The 19,904-nt window shown below is 40.5% G+C and overlaps 1 protein-coding gene across 2 annotated transcripts; it reads left to right on the top strand.

The window, feature by feature from the left end:
* The first annotated feature begins 16 nt into the window (after positions 1-16).
* On the top strand, positions 17-19,413 carry cc2d1a (coiled-coil and C2 domain containing 1A). Of its 2 annotated transcripts, none has more exons than XM_061680243.1 (28): positions 17-189; positions 372-439; positions 519-651; positions 748-854; positions 2,031-2,261; positions 2,390-2,705; positions 2,834-2,943; positions 3,038-3,110; positions 3,364-3,450; positions 3,540-3,667; positions 7,836-7,908; positions 8,225-8,355; positions 10,234-10,321; positions 10,418-10,494; positions 10,633-10,728; positions 11,315-11,437; positions 11,561-11,619; positions 12,514-12,630; positions 13,277-13,350; positions 13,423-13,481; positions 13,574-13,725; positions 13,806-13,896; positions 15,988-16,143; positions 16,485-16,616; positions 16,699-16,825; positions 16,909-16,985; positions 17,090-17,137; positions 17,239-19,413. In XM_061680243.1, exons 2-28 carry the CDS (start codon positions 383-385, stop codon positions 17,269-17,271), a joined length of 2,955 nt encoding a protein of 984 aa, XP_061536227.1. In that variant the 5' UTR covers positions 17-189; positions 372-382; the 3' UTR covers positions 17,272-19,413. The 2 variants fall into 2 exon arrangements, with proteins under 2 accessions (XP_061536227.1, XP_061536226.1); XM_061680242.1 differs by having other exon boundaries at positions 17-171.
* The last annotated feature ends 491 nt before the right edge of the window (positions 19,414-19,904 follow it).

Raw genomic sequence — 19,904 nt, forward strand, 5'->3', positions numbered from 1 at the left:
CGATGTTTGTTGCCCACGGAGACTCAATGTCGGAAGTAACCACACTGCTTGTCGTTCATGTTTTGACAGCGATAAGTCTGTTAACACTTAACTGTCGCTAGTTTACCATTTATTTCGGGGAAATATTCGACAGCTGTCGATATTCGAGTTGAACACACCAGCTGTCGTAAAGTGAGTGAAAGTGACACGGTAAAGAATCTCATTTCAAAGGAAAGGCATTAGCCACACAACACTGCTATGACTTGCATTTAGCTACTCTGCCAGCTCTGTTAACCACATTTTCAAATGATTCTTCTTAGCCAAATTGAAAATATCTATCACTCGTCTCGTCGTCGTGAGCACAATTAACTAGAAGCCACGTTTTTGTGCAGGTAACTTTTTGATGAATCGAAGTCGGAACCCACCGCCCCGGGGTCAAGGGGCTGCGCGTGCGAAACAGGTAACTCCTCTCAGGTCTTGAACGACATGTGCTTTCTTGAGCACCTGTTTGACTTTCGATCTGTGTAACTGTGTTTCAGATGGGGCTGCTCCTTGACCTGACCCCGGATGCGGGGATGGATGATGACGGTAACGATGAAGATCTTGAGGCTGAGCTAAACATTTTGATGGGAGGAGGAGGAAGACCACAAAGGAATAAACGTGAAAATAAAGGTGCATGACCACTCTATTGTTATTCCCCCCCCCCCCCCCCCCCCCCCCCCCACTTATACATTGAAGTTTACGTGTGTCTCATTGTACCGCGTCTAGCTCCTGTTGCAATGTCTGATATTGAACGAATGGCAGCACTTTGCATGAAAGATCTGGATGAAGAGGACATGGACGATGATGATTTGGATAACGATGAAGATCTGCTGGTAAAACAAACTCTTAGAACACTAGAAATAATATTACGTTCTATCTGTCCTTCTATATTCTATCACTCATATTGTTCATGGGCACAGATAAGCCAATGAACTGCACTGCACACTAGTGTTTGTAAAAACATGGATTCATCTCGTTTGTACGAAGGTACAATATTTTAACTCCAACTTTACATGTTTGTTGATAATGAAATGTTTGTTGCATTCCAAATGTCTGAATTCACTTGGAATACAGTGAACCCCTTTTATCACGACGGATAGGTTCTCGAGCCTTGTGAAAATTCCTACAAACCATATAAAAACTTTTTTTTTTTTTTTTTATATATAAAGTTTTAACCTTCCCACATCCTTTAGAGACAGTTTTCCAAATAAGAGGCAAATTGTGCATGCTTCATTTTGTTTATCAGTTGAAGTTGAAGTTTACTGTAAAACTGACACATAAAGCAAAATATAATTAAACAAAAATACCAAAAGGTTTAACCAAATCATCTAATTTCACCATAACAAAAGTCTGATAGCATAATCTGGACATATAATGCCAAAATGCCAGAGACGGGCTAACAAAAAAATTGCATAGTTACGGCAACCATAAACTTTCAAACAACAGCTACTTTAACACACACAGACCAGCAACACAAACAAACAGAGCGTAGAACAACACTCAGGCATATATTCTCTCAGCTCTGTGGGAACAACGAATATTAAAATGGAAAAACGTGGCATTACAGAGAAGCCAAGTATTCCAGTTTGGCCGTATTTTGTTCAGAGCACTTGCCATGTGTTCTTATGTTACGCAAATGTCCAAAATGTTTTGGTCTCCAGAGAGAACGAGAAGACATGCGTGCTTGTTTAACATGAAGTTTGCCAGTGACTGAGGGAGCGAGTGGCTTTAACATGCTTGTTAACATTCTTGTACCGCCGCAAGTGATTGGCTGACATCAACTCTGGACTCCAGCAACCAATCATGATCACATTTATTGATGATGTCATCGCGTTTTCCTCTGTGTAAAAAAAACCAAAAACAATAATAATAAAAAAATAGCTTAAACTCTGCAGCTTTGTGGCTGTAGTTAGCTAGCTGGTGTGATTTTCATTTTCATATATCCCTTTATTCCTAAAAAAAAAAACAAAAAAAAAACCTACATATGAAATACGTCTGTTTGTTTACAGGCAGAATTGAATGATGTTTTGGAGGATGACGAGGAAAGCAGTCCTCCTCAGGCCTCACAGGCTCCCAGAGTTAGCGATACATCACATTCTTTTCCTCCTGCGAATTCCAGTGGTGCAACTGGTTTAGAGTGCTGTGTATTGGAGCGTATGGAGATGTACAAGGCTGCCATCTCCAATGCTACTGCATCAGGGGAGACAAGCAAAGCTCGAAGATATGACCGTGGATTAAAGGTTTTAAAACTGTCTTCATTCAAACCTCATTTCATATGTCAACATGACCCTAAAACATGAATAGGTACCTCCTGTGTTGAAGACATACTGTAAGTTCTGCTTACAGTTCCTGTACTTGCCTTCCTCAGACATTGCAGTCAATGCTTGCATCAGTCAGGAAAGGAAAGCCAGTCAACGAGGAGGAGATGCCACCTCCTGTTGCTGTTGGCAGAAAAGCCAGTGCTTTAGCTGAGTCTGAATCCACGAAGGAGCAACAAATGCCAGAGCCCGTGTTAATGCCATACCCTCCATTCAATCAAAAACCTTTACGGGAGGCAGCATCAGGAGCTCCTAATACCAAGCCACTCCATTTAGCACCACCCCAGTACCCGGCTGCTGCAATCACTCCAGGAACCCCGATAATCTCTCCACTGACACCCTCTCAGCCCGGCACACAACACTCAGGTCACATGAAAACATACTGCTCTCAAACTTCTATGGCTTTGTATTCCTCAAGTAATTTATGGGACAATTTCATGACTACCCCTGGGAAAACTAACAACAACAAACAGGTTTTTCTTCTATTCTTTTAGAGCTCAAACAAGCAGTGTTGGCCCGACAGAGAGAGTACAAGCTAGCAGCCATACAAGCCAAACAGAGTGGTAACATTGACCTGGCCAAACGCCACTATGTCACAGCCAAGGTAACAGGACTAAAAGCCAGCTCTTTTGGCATGTGTAGTTCACTCGTATAATTTTTTTAACACAAGCTGATGAGGATGGGCTCTTAATATGCAGCGTCTGGATTCAGTGGTGGAGGCCGTAGATGGGTGCGAACCAGTAGACCTGAGCTTGCTCCCTCCAACCCCTGGTCAGTGTGACTACTTCAGCAGTATATTTAAAAAGAATCTTCTTTCCTTTGTATTTTCTCATTAACACACCTGTCATAGCATTCACTACTCAGATTGTTCATGATGGAGGGCTGAGCTTTCAACTGAAATTTTAATTACCCAGTAACAAAATATTCATACTATGTTGTTCTTTTGTTGCATTTGTCACACTTTTGTTTCAAACCAGTCATGGTGTGTTGTTTGCCTTGACCATTGTTGTGTAATGATTCACAGGAGACGTAGTAGATGAGACACATGCACCTCCTTCCCCTAAACAACCAGCTCCTGCTGCTCCAGCACCCACACAGGAACCAACTGCTGGCAAGTAGAGCTGATTCTTCTTTCTGACTGGTTAGCATTGTGTGATGAAGGTGATGCTTAATGTTTAAATGTGTGTGTGCCTTTCAAAGGCCTTCCTGCTCCCAGCAATGTGGGAGAAGCCCTGCAGCAGAGGATGGACATATACAAATCAGCAGCAGATGGAGCTAAGAGCAAAGGAGATGACCGTAAAGCACGCATGCATCAGCGCATTGTAAAGGTACATGCTATGCAGCTAAAATTTTTAAGGAGTCCTTTAACATCTTTGTCTTTTTATATTTGAATTTTTATTTTGATTATTATTAGTAGTACCATCTATGTTCAGTGTTGCCACAGTTACCTTAAAAAAGTAACTTACTGTATTTTCACGACCATAAGGCGCCCGGCATTAAAAGGCGCAGTCTCAGTTATGGAGTCTCTTTCTGTATTTAACACATACATAAGGCGCACCGTGTTATTGGGCGCAGGCATGGGAAAACATACGCTAGCTTAAAACATACGGTACCACGCATGCACGCTAAAACAATGTTTTTAAAAAGGCAGCGGGAGCAAAACTGAGTTTGTACTTTATTGAAGTATTTAACAATGTACTCACGTTATTTTTTGATTAATCCTCATCCACAAATCCATCAAAGTGCTCATCTTCTGTATCCGAAATGAACAGCTAGGCAAGTTCTCCATCAAACACGCCAGGTTCCCTCTCGTCATTGTCAGAGTCAGTCTCGTTGCTGGGGGGCTGTTCAGAAATGATGCCGCCTTTTACGAAAGCTCGAACAACAGTGCAAGCAGACACGTTAGCCCAAGCATCCACAATCCATTCACAAATCGTGGTGTAACTCGCCCGGTGCTGCCTCCTAGTTGTAGTAAAGATGTGTTCACCATCTGTCATCCATCGCTCCCACGCCGCTCACAACTTCACTTTGAACGCCTTGTTTACACCAATGTCCAGCGGTTGGAGTTCCTTCGTCAAGCCTCCCGGAATGATGGAAAGCTCAGAGTTATTGCACTCAGTCGAATGGTGACTGTAGAGACGCTTCTCCCGGCTGTTCTTTGATCATTAATCCATTGCTCGAGTTGGTCTTCCAACTCGGGCCACCTCGCCTTGTTTCCGCGGAAACTCAGCTTCGTCTTCTTGACTTGCCGAAGCTCGTTTTCCTGTTTCCTCCACGTGCGAACCATGGATTCGTTGATCTTGAATTCTCTCGTGGCTGTTCCCATGTTCCTCCACGTAACTGATAGCTTGCAGTTTAAATTGTGCTTTGTAAATGGGTCTCTTCGTAGGTGCCATTTTCGGGGGTCCTTAGCCAAACCGATGTTGTTTTGCACACATACCGGCGCTATATACCTACTGGGGGCGTGCCTTTAGCATCCTCAGTCACGCGCACCCTTCCCCCTTTAACGTCCGCATGCTGTCCTCAGTCACGTCCGCGTTTCCTCTATATAAGCAGCGTGTTTGCAGGGAATGCTCTCAGTCAGTCAAGCGGAGCGCTCATCCAAGTCTCGTAACATTTACAGATTTTGGAACTCTGTGCACACATAAGTCATGCCGCATTATAAGGTGCCCCATCCATTTTGGAGAAAATTTAAGACTTTTAAGTGCGCCTTATGCTCGTGAAAATACGGTAGTTTCTTTTCTGATTACTTGATTTCAAAAGTAACTAAGTTAGAAAAAAGTAACTTTTTAGTTACTTTCAGCAGCTGTCAAGTGGCAGGAATATCACTTATCCAGTCCCAAAAAAGTATTAGCTTAACCGTACCCATTACTTGGTAATGCGCACCACACAAATTACAGAATGATGTAATCAACATGAAAAAATAACTTAAATATGAGTGTACTTGAAGCCACATTAAATGAAGGAAACTGTGCGTGTGTGCGCGTGCACGCGCTCACAGTGTACAACAAACCTTAGTATTGTCCTCTTTAAAGAAGCTCGAAGTCGTGACTGTATTTCCAGTCTAAGTATGTGAATCCCTCGTCAGCGTCGTCACCGTGCATTGTGTTTGCGCCGCTGGCTGCTTGGGTACACGTGAGTTGACTGTGCGGAAAACGTGCAACAAGTCACATGACGTCATTGCCCCAGACGGCTTCGTTTATAAATATTTCGCCTTTTATCGATATTGTAGTTAGTCGTCGTGTGCATTTTAGTTATGGATAGTTAAGAATATAGTGGGTTTTGTCTGTTTTGTTAGTCATTACTAAAACGAAGGCTGAAAATTGGTCTACACTTATGACATGCGCCGTGACGGAATCAAGTGTCTTGGTTATTGACTTGCCTCGTGTTCCCAAGCATTGTAATTTGTTAATGACATATCTGTTGCCTGAGCATAAATAGCACATTATTAATCAAAAGCATATTAAACTCAGATTCTCGTGAACAAAAAAGTAACTATTGGCAGCTAAATCAAAGTAACTGAAATCTGACTACTCTAATATAAAAAGTAACGCGTTAGATTACTTATGATGTCACCTGACCCCATTTTTTGAATAACGCGTTACAGGCGTCACTGTCTATGTTTCATGTTGCACAATCGGACCGAGACAAATTCTGAAGTGTGAATTTACCTTTCACTGACAATGGTGATAAATTTATTCTGAGTATAACCTTAAAATAACAGCTTCAAAATAATTATCATGTTACACTGTGCTGGCTTTTAATAAGGAGAATAATGTCATTATCATTTGTTATCTACTGTGTAATGGTCCAGCTTGGAATACTTCTACAGCGTTGGCACTGGGTCAGGAAACCTCTGAGCCAATGTGGCTAAACAGTATAAAACTCTCCGAGCCACACTTGTGTGGAGTTAGCCACAACATAACGTGTTTATGTGGCTAAACCTTTAGCCACACTTAGCCAGTCCTTATCACTGGGAAGCCGATAAGGTTTAAAGATGTGGGCCGAATTAAAACTACCTAGTCATCAATCAGGAGTAGGGCTGAACGATATGGGAATCTTTTGTTTTCAAAATTGCTCTTTAACCAAACAAAAATATAGTTTATCCAAATAATTGATTGTTTTATAGAATTTTCAGTACGCTACTCAAGTACTAAAATATTTGTTAATTAATAACTTTTTTTTCCGGACTCGATAAATTTTCATTGTTGTGGTAACACACGGCGCGTCGCTCACGCAGCGAGCCGCTGGCGGAACGGTTTTGCCTTCATAGACGCAAACAACTGGGACATTTTAGGGAAAGTTAACTATTTTTTACGTTCACTAGCCCGCACAGTAACTAGCTAGTGTGCTACGGAGCTAGACAGCTCACTCTGGCTCGCTTGATTGTTGTGACATCGTTTAAAACAGAGGTCACTAACCCACGGTCCGTTTCCGGAGCCAGAAGCAGTTGCAAACTGACCCACACCATAGCCAAAAAAGAGAGGTTATGATGCAAGACATATGGGGTGCTTCTATTTTAGGCAGCGCAACATACTTCAGGCTTTACGGTAGCGATGTTCTGTACCAACCAATCACGTGCGAGTTCCGCGCCACCCTTTCAGCCAATCAAATGTGCATCGCAGGTGGTAATTGCTGAAATCACTGACTGTGCAGACCAGACTTAGACACAAAGAGAGAGGGAGAGCGTGTAAGTTGAGTTAAAGACGGAGAAAGATCAGAAAATGTACTCTTTTTTTTTTTTTCAGTCATTTTTGTTTGTACTTCTCAGTGGGAAGTTCCCACTGGGAGCTCTTATTAAAAATGCTTGTAATATGTGAAACACCATTATGAAGCAAAAGAGAGGTTTTAAACAAACATAACCTTTAAAACGGTTCAGTTAAGTTTTGTTAAGTTAAAACATATAAAATTGTTTGAGACTTCACTGTTGTGTCAACATCCCAAAGAGAAAAAAGGAAACTCAAACTTTATTTTTCTTAAGTTCAGCACTTTATTTGAACATGTATAGCTTTCTCTTTTTATTTACTTGCTCTGATTGTGAAATGCAGCTGTACTTTTATTTAGTAAATGAGAGAACATTAAACAGTTGTGCTCATGTTTGATTATCAGGGAAGAATTTGTAAGATGTGTACAATTCTTAATTATGCTCTAATATCATTCTATAAGTGGCATAAAAAAGATCAATGACACTGTTTGAAATTTTGGGGGAAAATATATTGTTCTAAGCGTCACGGTGAACAACTGGTTAGCACATCTGTCTCCCAGTTCTGAGGACCAGGGTTCAAATCCGGCCTCGCCTGTGTGGAGTTTGCATGTGCTCCCCGTGCATTACATATTGGCCCGAATAACGTCGCAACTACTTTTTATAAGCTTTGACTGCGGGAGCACAGTAACTCACGTCTCAATCGAGCATGGTCACACCGGAAGTCCACAATGACCTGGGGAAAACTTTTTTTCTGAGGGTTATGGCAGACTCATTACTTCTTCTTTTCACAGCAATACCAGGATTCCATTAAAGCACACAAAGCTGGTCGACCTGTCAACTTATCCGATCTACCTGTACCACCAGGTACATTTCCGATTCCATACATTTACCCTTTATTGTGGTTGTGTGTGTGTGTATGTCTCTCTCTCTCTCCCTCTCTCTCTCTCCCTCTCTCTAGATGATGAAAATGATGAAAATTACAGGCCTTTCTCATCTCGTTAAGTGGGAGAACTTGCACAATTGGTGACTGACTAAATACTTTTTTGCCCCACTGTGCGTGCGTGCGTGCGTGCGTGCGTGTGTGCGTGTGTGTGTGTGTGTGTGTGTGTGTGTGTGTGTGTGGGGCAAGATCTCACTCCATGGGGTCATGTATATATGATATATATTTTTACTCTTCTAGGTTGTTCACCATTACAGGGCTCAGACAGGGATCAGCAAAACTTTATGGGTGTCCTGGAAACAGCTATGAAAATAGCAAATCGGGATCCAGACGCAGAAGAAGAAGAGGACAGTCAAAGAGAGACTGCCAAGGTTAAAAAACAAAAACAAAAAAACGAATAAATGCACTGCCAAGGGCTCTAATTGATATACTGCCGTGGATTTTGGTTGCCTTTAGATTCTAGATAGAAGTACCGTCTGTTGTATTTACTCATATGTATTGAATCATGATGGAGTTCTCAATTTATTCATCCATAACTTAATCAGATATACAGTGGGTAAAGAAAGTATTCAGACCCCTTTAAATTTGTCACTCTTTGTTATATTTCACCCATTACCTAAAATCATTTAAGTTCATTTTTCCCTCATTAATGTACACACAGCACCCTATATTGACAGAAAAAAAACAGAATTGTTGAAATGTCTGCAGATTTATTAAAAAAGGAAAAACTGAAATATCACACAGCCATAAGTATTCAGACCCTTTGCTGTGACACTGTGACATATATTTAACTTGGGTGCTGTCCATTTCTTCTAATCATCCTTGAGATCGTTCTACACCTTCATTGGAGTCCAGCTGTGTTTGATTATACTGAATGGACTTGATTAGGAAAGCCACACACCTGTCTATATAAAACCTTACAGCTCACAGTGGATGTCAGAGCAAATGATAATCATGAGGTTAAAGGAACTGCCTGAAGAGCTCAGCGACAGAATTGTGGCAAGGCACAGATCTGGCCGGGGTTGCAAAAATGTTTCTGCTGCACTTAAGGTACATAAGAGCACAGTGGCCTCCATAATCCTTAAATGGAAGGTGTATGGGATGACCAGAACCCTTCCTAGGGCTGGCCGTCCGGCCAAACTGAGCAGCCTTGGTCAGAGCGGTAAAGAAGAACCCAAAGATCATTGTGGCTGAGCTCCAGAGATGCATTCAGAGATGGGAGAAAGTTCGAGAAAGTCAACTATCACTGCAGCCACCAGTCGGGGCTTTATGGCAGAGTGGCCGGACGGAAGCCTCTCCTCAGTGCAAGACACATGAAAGCCCGCATGGAGTTTGCTAAGAAACAGCTGAAGGACTTCAAGATGGTGAGAAATAAGATTCTCTGGTCTGATGAGACTGAGAGAGAACTTTTTGGCCTTAATTCTAAGCGGTATGTGTGGAGAAAACCAGGCACTGCTCATCACCTGTCCAATACAGTCCCAACAATGAAGCATTGAGGTGGCAGCATCATGCTGTGTGGGTGTTTTTCAGCTGCAGGGACAGGTCGACTGGTTGCAATTCAGGGAAAGATGAATGCGGCCCAGTCCAGGGATATCCTGGACGAAAACCTTTTCCAGAGTGCTCAGGACCTCAGACTGGGCCGAAGTTTCACCTTCCAACAAGATAATGACCTGAAGCACACAGCTAAAATACCAAAGGAGTGGCTTCAGAACAACTCTGTGACTGTTTTTGAATGGCCCAGCCATAGCCCTGACTTAAAACCAATTGAGCATCTCCGGAAAGAACTGAAAATGGCTGTCCACCAACATTCACCATCCAACCTGACAGAACTGGAGAGGATCTGCAAGGAGGAATGGCAGAGGATCCCCAAATCCACGTGTGAAAAACATGTTGCATCATTCCCAAAAAGAGTCATGGCTGTATTAGCTCAAAAGGGTGCTTCTACTAAATACTGAGCAAAGGGTCTGAATACTTAGGGCTGTGTGATATTTCAGTTTTTCTTTTCAGTAACTCTGCAAAAATTTCAACAATTCAGTTTTTTTCTTCAATATGGGGTGCTGTGGGTTCATTAATAAGGAAAAAAAAAAAGAAAATGGATGGATGAAACATTTAAGAGGGTCTGAATACTTTCCGTACCCACTTTATATCTCTGTTTCTATATTATTATTATTATTACATATTATTATGAGATACTATTTTCATTATCACCTCTATCGTGATCCATATTAAAGATAGGTTTGTCTCCTTAGCCCTCAGTGCGTCCACCTGCCCAAAAAGCCAAATCTCCAGCGCCTCAAGCACCTGGTGGTTCCTTAACACCAAAACTGGGAGCCAAAGGTGTGTTGGGAGAGTAACTCTAAGCCATGCCTGCATATCCATGGTTTGACGGCTACATCAGGGCATCACTTATGTTTCTCCTAATTATCATTTTAGCCCAACAGCAAGTGGATTTCCTGTTGCTACGGCGACAGGCTTTTTTGCGGGCAGCACTGCGCTCAAAGAAGATGAAGGTATTTTAATTGAGATGTTTTCCTTGGGTAGATTGAGTCCCTGACATTTTTGTGGTTTTGTAAGATTTATAATCACAATAGTCCTTTCAAGAAATGGTCATATGATTTTTTATTTTTTTTAATTATTATATCCTGCAGGATATGACGGCGGCAGCGCAGCACCTCAGACACGCCAAAGGAGTTGACCCCATGATCGAAGCCGCTAAGTCTGGCCTTCCTGTTGATATCACCAAGGTTCTAAATTTATGCATTAGAACTAATGAAAGGGAAGATAATGTGGAAGTTTTTTGTATGTGGTGTAATATGTTGGTGTGTTTGTCACTGGAGTAACTGAATATGTGGGATGTAAGAATTAATGCACAGAGTTAAGCGAAAGCATCATTGTGCGTGTGTCTGTGCTCACGTACGCATATGTGAGAGCTACAGTACCTCCTGAATGTTGTATGTGACTCAAGGATATATCCCACATGACTGCTTTAATTTGGTCTGGTCTCACATTTAATTTCCTACAACTCACAGGTTTCTCTCTGAGTCACAATGTAATTATAAAAATGATATTATTCCTGTGCCTCTGTTAGTTTGCCTTTTTGCCTTTTGTTCTTTTGTGAAGGTGTTACACAAGCTTCATGATTTGACAGGGGTGCATGCATCTGATATTTTTAACTGTTCTGCACCAAGAAATAATAATTATTTTAATTTTGGGGTTTTAGGCATGATGGACAGTTGTCAGATGTTTGTGTCTTTGATTGTTTCATGTCTAAAATTTTTCAAAATCTGTTTTTTAATTTGTGTCTTTAATCCATATTTGTACTTTTCTCAGATACCCAGCAGTCCAGTCAGTGAAGTCGACTACTTACTAGCTCGTTCCCGTACGTCTCCTCTTTCTCCTCGTACCAGTGAGCAATTCCACAGCCTCATGGATCTTTTGCGGAAGCAGCATGAGGTTGGGATTCACATCTTGTTTCACTTCACAGAAACTCAAGCATTTATACGTACAAAACGTTGAATTATCTAATTGTGGCTTCTATCTTTTCCACCGCATCTGTTTCTCTCTCCAACTCTTCAGAAATGTGTGAGTCGCTCACAGCAGTTCATACTCATGGGCAATATTGGAGAGGCTCTCAAGTAAGAACTTGTTGCTCAAAGCTTGGTGTTTTTTATTTTTATTTTTTTTTTAAATAATGAGACATGCCACCTTCAGCCATAAAAAATCTCTTTCACATATGAGTAATTGTATTATATGCAAGTGAAGCCAGTTTTTATCTTATTTTAGTTTATTTACTTTACCAAAACATGAAATTAGTGGCTACACAGTTAAGTAAAATACACCTACGCAATCTGACATCCAATGTTTGTGAAATTTTGCACTGTAGCTAAATAAGGTTACGAAAATATTAGAAACATGTCTACATTATTGTTGACTCCAGCTACAAAGTACACACATCAATATGTAAAAAGCTCTCTGACAGTGTCAAACAAAACTGAGTATCATGTTTCCAAAGGCAATATTTAATGGTAATGGTTCTAATTAGTTTGTGCTGGTTTAGGCTTAAGGAGTCCAACTTCACTCTCAAGCCTGTTGGAAGTATTCAACACATTTTTTTATTTTTACTATAATAAATAAAACAATAATCTGCATGTGCTTGATATCAAAACATTATCCCTGACTATCATTACCACAGCAGGTTTTATATAAAAGCTAATGGCATAATAAACAAATTGATTAATAATATATTGTATATATGTATGTATGTATGTATGCATGTATACACATTTTGTTTCTTCATTCTAAAACAATGTTTACCTTCCTGCATACCTTTAACGACTGACATAGTTTGTTGGTTGCTTTCTTTTCTCAGAATAAGGTTTGTTAATTTGTCAAGGCCTAGCATCTTGAAATCTTTTTTATTGTGCCTGTATTCAGAAACTAGAATTATAGCATTTGTTTTCAACATGATCTGACTATTTTGCAAATGTTGTTTGTATTTGTACTTTAGGGCTGTGTCTGTTTTTCTCCAGGTGTGAAAAGCTTGTGGAGGAGTCGTTCAAAAACATAGAGATACTGAAGAATGCCCATACCAAGGGCCAACCAGTGCCCAAATGTCGCACGGAGGAGAAGACATTCAGTGTTGTCAAGTCAGCAACAAACTCTTAGCAAACATTCAAATTCAATCTCAATTATTGCTTTTGCTTGACAAAAGATGATGTGATTCATGAAAAGTCCACGACTAAATGCATACTATTTGATGTTTATTGTGGTTTGGAATGGAACTATTAATTGGAAACATATTGTCCTTTGTTTAGTATCAGACAAATTATATATATATATAATATATAAAATATATATATATTATATATATATATATATATATATATATATATATATATATATATATATATATATTATATATATATTATATATATATCTCACACACACACACAAATACATACATACAGAAGGCAATCCATACCAGTGGTTAAAAAGTGTCTTACACAATATGAACATTCAGTTGATACAATCAGTAGATGAAAAAGTCTGAAAGTCTATAATCAAGTTTTGTGATTTCGATAGTACAGTACTATAAAGCTGTCCCAAATTCATGCTTTCACTAGTTTACTCACAGTGATTCACTGTGACAGATTTTTCTTGGGCTTCGGTAGCCCAACAAACTGGCAGCTAAATGACTAATTTAACAATCCGACTTGTTTGGATCACAGTGATGCTGACTGCTTGTCTGTCAGTCACTTATATTGAGGTCAAGAAAGCTGTCTGTCTCTGTAGGAACTACCCCGACCTGGCCCCAAATGACATGATACTGTACATCATCAGAGGCATCAACCTACCAGTTCCCTCAGGTTGGCAGACTTCCAGCCAATATGCTACAAATGAAATTGTGTGTGAATTTACACCCCTGTCTCTGGCTTCAGGTGTCTCGCCTAATGATCTGGATGCCAGTGTGAAGTATGAGTTTCCTTTTCCCAGTGCGGTAAGGTTCTGTCACATCAAGAGAGAAAGAGAGAGATGGTGTTTTTTTTCCCGTGTTGTTTTTTAAAATAATTTCCCTCAATGTATGTGTAGGAGGAGCCACAGAGGGACAAAACCAGCACAATAAAAAGTACTTGCAGTCCAGAGTTTAAAGAGCAGTTCAAACTCATCATCAACAGAGCGCACAGAGGATTTAAACGAGTCATCCAGTCCAAAGGCTTAAAATTTGAAATCATTCACAAGGGGTACAAATCAGAACTGCTTTGATGTTGACACCCGAATGATCCCTTTTTTGTCAATGAAATAATCTTCTGCATGTTTACAGAGGCCTCTTTAAAACGGACAAGGTTGTGGGCACAGCTCAACTGAAGCTCGAGTCTCTCGAAAACCGCTGTGACATCAGAGAGATTATAGAGGTGAGTTGTTTTGATTTACAAAAACAGTGTGAATTATCATGTTAATAAATACATTTATACCATCTTGTCATTGGTTTTTGAGGATGTTTCTACCTTAAATCAAAAGGCTCCTTCAAGTTCAAAGTTTTAGGTGTGGAGTTCTCCTGTTTATGTTTCTGGTGGGTTTGTCCCCTGGGAGTGGGCACATGAAGGCTGTTGTTGTTGTTGCCCGGTGTGGCTGGTGAAAGACTCCTGGCAGAACGTTTCACATTGATTGAGACAATCTTTTGGAGGACAAGTCTCAGGACATTGTTGTAAGCAGACGATAAGTGATGGCGTAAACCTCCTTTGTAGAGAAGGGGCCTTTCAAATTTTACTTCTGTTACAACTCTTTCAAACAGCAGTCCTTTCTGCTCAGAATTTGGACATTGTTCTTTATAAAGAAATGTCTCATTTTTTAGACTTAAATGAACTATTGCCTCTGGACCTGAAGAGGCTGCCCTCCTATGTTGTGCCATTCATTTATGTAGGCGTTGCTTGGTCCCTCCAACCTAGAGGTCACTCCACTCCTTATTACACAGCACTGTATGAACAACAAAAGCAAGGATTTTTTTTACTTGGAGTGAACCAGATTTTCTCTGAGGGTATTGCTTGGTTTTAAGTGAATTTGTTTAAGTTTGGAGAAAATCATTCTGCGTTTCTCTGACATACCAGCCATGGAAGGGACCAACAGATCCTCTCTTCTGATTTTATCTTCAGGATTGGGTTTTGTGTCCCTTTTCTTGGTGTATCGTACGTATTTTACAAAGGGCCAGTTTATTGGCGCCTGCCTTATGTGTGTCTGCTTTTTCCATTCCATTTCCTATTTCCATTCGATTACCGGTGGTAGGGACCTTCTTTGGTCTGTCTTTGAGGGTTCAGATAACTCCTGGCTTGTGTTCTAGTAGGTGAAGTGAGTCAAAGAGCTGGTACTAGTCTGTGAGGGTAGGTTTTCTGTAGACTTCAATGTTAAGGCTTCTGTCTTTACCTGCCTCGTAGTTCCACTATGGCAATGAGTCCTCTTTGAAGTCTTCCCGAGGGAAACTTACATTGCTATCCACGAAGTGTTCTTTAACAATTCTACTTTGCAGGCTTTGATCTTAATCCAAGTGTCATCCACATACCCGAACCTTTGGCTAGGCTTAGTTCCTTTAAGAATTACAGTGCTTTTCTTTCTACTTCTTCCATGCACGTTGGCCACAATGGTGGAGCCGATGGCACAGCCATGTTTTTTCTCATTTTCTATTTGTTAAATTGAAAATACGGGTGCTAAGGCAAAGTTAAAGTAGACTGAATAACAGATCTGGAGCGAGTTTGCTTCTGTCCTTTAGACAGGAAATCCCTTTGCCCTGACTGCATCAACAGCTAGAGTGGTGAGGATACTAGTAAACAGGGAGATGGTGTAGAATGATACAATGCGTTCAGCCTTAGCAAGTCTCGCGTTCCGGACCATGTTGGTGCAGTCAGTGGAGTTGTGGATATGGTGTGGGGTATTTCCAACTAATGAAATTAGAATGGTGGCAAGATATTTTGTAGTGGAGTTGACGCTACAGTCGATTGGCTCAAATGGAGCTGCTTCCTTATGAATTTTTGGTGTTCCATAAATACCAGGTGTCATTCCCCCTGGGTACAGTCCTGCGGCAGTCGATTCCTTCTTTCTTTTCTAGCTTCTGAAGACATTTTATATCATAGCTAGAGACATGCATACAGTATGCTTACATGTGCACAGTAAACCAGTGATTTCCAACCTTTATGGAGCCAAGGCACATATTTTACAATTGAAAAATCTCACAGCACACCCCCAAACAAAAATGTCACAAAAAGTGGATACATTAATTACTGTATGTACTTCCTGCCATCTAATAGAAGAGAATTTATCTGTTCTGTCTGTCACTATGCCTTACTGGCATAAATAGATGAATAAAGATACATTATTTCTTGGAAATAAATAATAATTAAGTAAAATTTGGTACCTTTCCACGGCACACCTGAACAGTGCTCACGGCACACTACTGTGCCCCGGCACACTGGTTGGGAATCACTGTACTAGACTGAGATATCTGTCTCTCTCAGGTGATGGATGGACGTAAAGCCACTGGTGGCAAGTTAGAGGTCAGGGTGAAGATCAGAGAGCCGATATCCAGCGTAGAACTCCAGCCTACGACAGAGAAGTGGCTAATCCTTGAACCAGTCTCCTCTCTCTCACCTCCAGAGAGACAAAAAGAACGGGTGCGTCAATGACCTGCATTACTGTCGAAGTGGAAAAGTTATATCAGGCTGACATTCTCAACCTTCTTGAGTGTTCCTATGGTGCTCATCACTGAACCAAGATGCTTCCCTTAATCTTAATTCATGCACAAGTGTCTTGGGCTTAGTACTGAAGAGCAACTTTCATAAATGCATCGCTATAAATGAGGGTCCCAAATTGTGTATTACTAAGTAGAGGGTTTCCTTCACACATTTTAGTGTGGCCATAAATAACAATTTTATTTTAATGCAGAATGACATTATAGAAGGCTAATATATTCTTATGTCATTTCAACATCTTTGTGTATGTTTTAATGAATCAGGCTCCATCTCCTCGATCTAAATCCAAACATGAGGTGAGCAACAGGAGCAGTCACTCCAGCAGCTCTCCTCCCCAGTATAAACTCCACAGCTTCAGCCTCCTTAACTACGACAAGGAACGGTTAGAGAGAAAGGTAGTTTTATGTATGTGTTTCACTGTGTATGTTGCATTTAATTTCATTAAGGTCCTATCAGTCAGCGTGTCCTCCTCTTAAGATTGCAGAGTACAAAAAGAACCGGCGGGATCCCCCATCTGATGTCATTCATCAGCACAAAGAGATCATGCACAGGTTGCAGTGGCAAAAAGCACAGCTGGAGCGAGCGTCTCCTGCTCTGCTATCAGGTAACCCACAAACTTCCTAACTTCCGAAATTCCTGCAAAAACAGCATCTAAATATAACTCACTTTGTCCTTCTCCATGTACAGAGTATGAAAATGTGCTGCGGCGCTTCACCCAAGGACTTGCTGACTCTGTGAAGAAATTCTCAACTCAAGGCAATAGGGTGAATGTGGGGTCAGGGTTGATGCTATTCAAACATGATGTCCACCAGTAATTTAATGTGTCAGTATGTGCCTGTGTAAAGTCTCCATTCTTTTTGCTCTATAGGATGCTGCCAAGGATGCTCTGAGTAGGTTGAAGATGGTAGAGACTGAGGTGAGGGCTCTAGTGTACTGTATTGCTAATGTAATTATGCACCATCTTTATATGAGTGCATGTGGAAAGGGTTAATTTTATGTGTCTATTTGATTCATCAGTTGGAATCACTGAAAAGAAAACGCGCTGGATAAGAGGAGACGAGTTTGCCAAAGCATTGGCTGGAGTACTGTTATCTTTTCTTTTCTCTCATATGCACAGATACAAACACTCTAGCACTCCTCTCAAGACCTTTGTCATGGTTCGATGCTGCACGTCCATGACAAATGCATGCAGCCACTTGCTCTTGAATGGACAAACACTACAGAAAACCTTCTCGAACAATTTCCATGTTTGTCTTTGCCTCGTTTCAAGGAAAGATACACCAAAATGTGTATCTGCTTGACCAATACTCTAAGGTGTTTTAACCCATTTCCTCCTTATTTTATGGGTGTAAGGATCTTAATCTAATCTGTCTGCTCCAATGTTCCCAGATTACAGTAATCTGCTGCATTCGCATTGGTGTGATATGGGAGTAAAAAAATGGGGCTTTGCGGCACCACAGCCTACATCCCATAATGAGGGATTAGTGTTTGTGTCACCACGGAGACAACTAGATCAGACATTAATTCGCCTATGGGGTTGCAGAAGGGGGGAGTGTTAACAGTGTGCCATGAATGTGGTAGCAGTTTAGCTCTGCCTTCTTCATCAGCCACTTGCTCTTTGTCGCCTGCTTCACCTTCTCTGTCTTCACACTAATTCCTTCACATACATTCAGAGATTACTTCGTTACATGCGGCTCCATTTGGATTTTCTTCCAAGTCTTAAAGAGAGTTAATTCCTTCGTGCTGTCTATTATAAAATAATTAACAGCTCCTACCGCTTTCATACAAATCCTGGACACAGCCGAGGATTTAAAGTGAGCCTTTTTGTTTGTTTTTTGCTCAAATGAAGGTTGACTTGATAAAGCCCACCTCATATAATTCAGAACAATATTTTCATTTTCTCTGTAAGATATATTTTTTTTCTGTTCAGTCACAGTGGAGGGACAAATATATTACCATTTTCAAAATGCTTATATGTTTACTCCCAGCCATGGTTCTGTCTTGACAGTTAATTGAGCAGTCATTAATGTCAGTTCATACCTGTGACATCTCTGCTATAATGGGTACAAATATGTCTTGTGGTGTGTAGTTTCACATTCGGAAAATCCTTTCATTAACTTTTCCTGATTTTCAGATGTAATTTTGTTTTTTTTTTTAAACTGCTGAGTGTTTTTTTTGTTCTATATGGAGCAGACAAAAAATAATCAACGTGAATAATGCTGAATTTGATGATTGCTTATATGCTTCTCAGCATGAAATGTAGAAAAAAACCTGAACCAAACCAAAAAAAAACAAAAAACAATGAAAATGCCAACTTCAGTTCCTTTAAACTCAAGTGGATTGGTGTTGATATGGCATATATGGCCCACACAACAATTCTGCAAAAAAAAAAAGAAGAAATAGGCACTTTTTCTGATGGCGTTGAAGTGCAATATCATTACTTTTCAACCAATGAATTGACCAATCATTTAAAGTGTGGAAAACTGTTTTATTAGCTAAAACTTAAAACAATTGGCTACATTTTTTTAAATTTGGTATAACTGTGCAATTTTACTTCAAGAACTATAAATCTATTTTCATATATGTTGCCTGATCTCACACCTCATTACACAAGCTTTTAACTCTACATCACCTCGAAACACAACCCGACATATTACCCGCTCTTTTGAGTAAGAGGCTGTCTTGTTGTCATGGTGATGAGCTCATCAGCATTCAGTGTGGATTTTCGATGGTTAGAGTTGGGGGGAAGGACATATTGCAAAAGTTTGCTCGTCTGGAAACTGACTTTCTCACCTGCCACAGTACACTTGATTCCTTTTTACATATATATCTTTTCTCATTTCTGTAATGACGGTACACTACATTGAATGAATCAATTTACAGGGGAAAATATGTGGTCTATTTTTTGTCATTACAGCTTTCTTATGTCCTGATATTCAGCAGTATATGTATCGTCTTGGCTTGGTGTTGTTGAATGAATCGCTTTTGTATTATGTTCTTTCATGTAAGGGCAATCAGAAAAATATACTATTTATATACATAAGAACAGCATTTGATGCTTTGTCTCTATATTCAAGTATGTGTCACAATGATTTGTGCAGTGCAAAGCGGGAATGAATCAAGGCCTACTTACCGAGGCGTTATTACCTCATGTACAGGGTTTGTTTTAATATCAATAAATGGTAAACTATGTGTTTGCGTCACTGCACTATGATAGTTAATTGCATCACTTCTCAATGTTCTGTTAAGAGCTACAAGAGCCTTAATCAATTTAACTCACTGTTATACAAATATTTATTTTATATTTATAATATATTGTAAGGCGGCACGGTGATGACTGGTTAGCACGTCTGGCTCACAGTTCTGAGGACCCGGGTTCATATCCGCACTCGTCGGTGTGGAATTTGCATGTTCTCCCCGTGCCTGTGTGGGTTTTCTCCGGGTACTCCGGTTTCCTCCCACATCCCAAAAACATGCATGGTAGGTTAATTAGGGACAATAAATTGCCCATAAGTGTGAATGTGAGTGCGAATGGTTGTTTGTGTATATATGCCCTGCGTTTGGCTGGTGACCATTTCAGGGTGTACCCTGCCTCTCGCCCAGAGTCAGCTGGGATAGGCTCCAGCACGCCCGTGACCCTAGTGAGGATAAGCGGTACGGAAGATGAATAAATGAATATACTG

This window comes from Phycodurus eques, chromosome 6, assembly GCF_024500275.1.
Source record: "Phycodurus eques isolate BA_2022a chromosome 6, UOR_Pequ_1.1, whole genome shotgun sequence".
In the NCBI taxonomy this organism is placed as follows: domain Eukaryota; kingdom Metazoa; phylum Chordata; class Actinopteri; order Syngnathiformes; family Syngnathidae; genus Phycodurus; species Phycodurus eques.

Excerpts from the sequence above, each read along its gene's own strand:
- cc2d1a (XM_061680243.1), top strand. The coding sequence starts at position 383 with ATGAATCGAAGTCGGAACCCACCGCCCCGGGGTCAAGGGGCTGCGCGT. Across the intron at positions 3,668-7,835 it reads TGCATCAGCGCATTGTAAAG|CAATACCAGGATTCCATTAA; the intron begins GTACATGCTATG and ends TTCTTTTCACAG. Across the intron at positions 11,620-12,513 it reads AATATTGGAGAGGCTCTCAA|GTGTGAAAAGCTTGTGGAGG; the intron begins GTAAGAACTTGT and ends GTTTTTCTCCAG.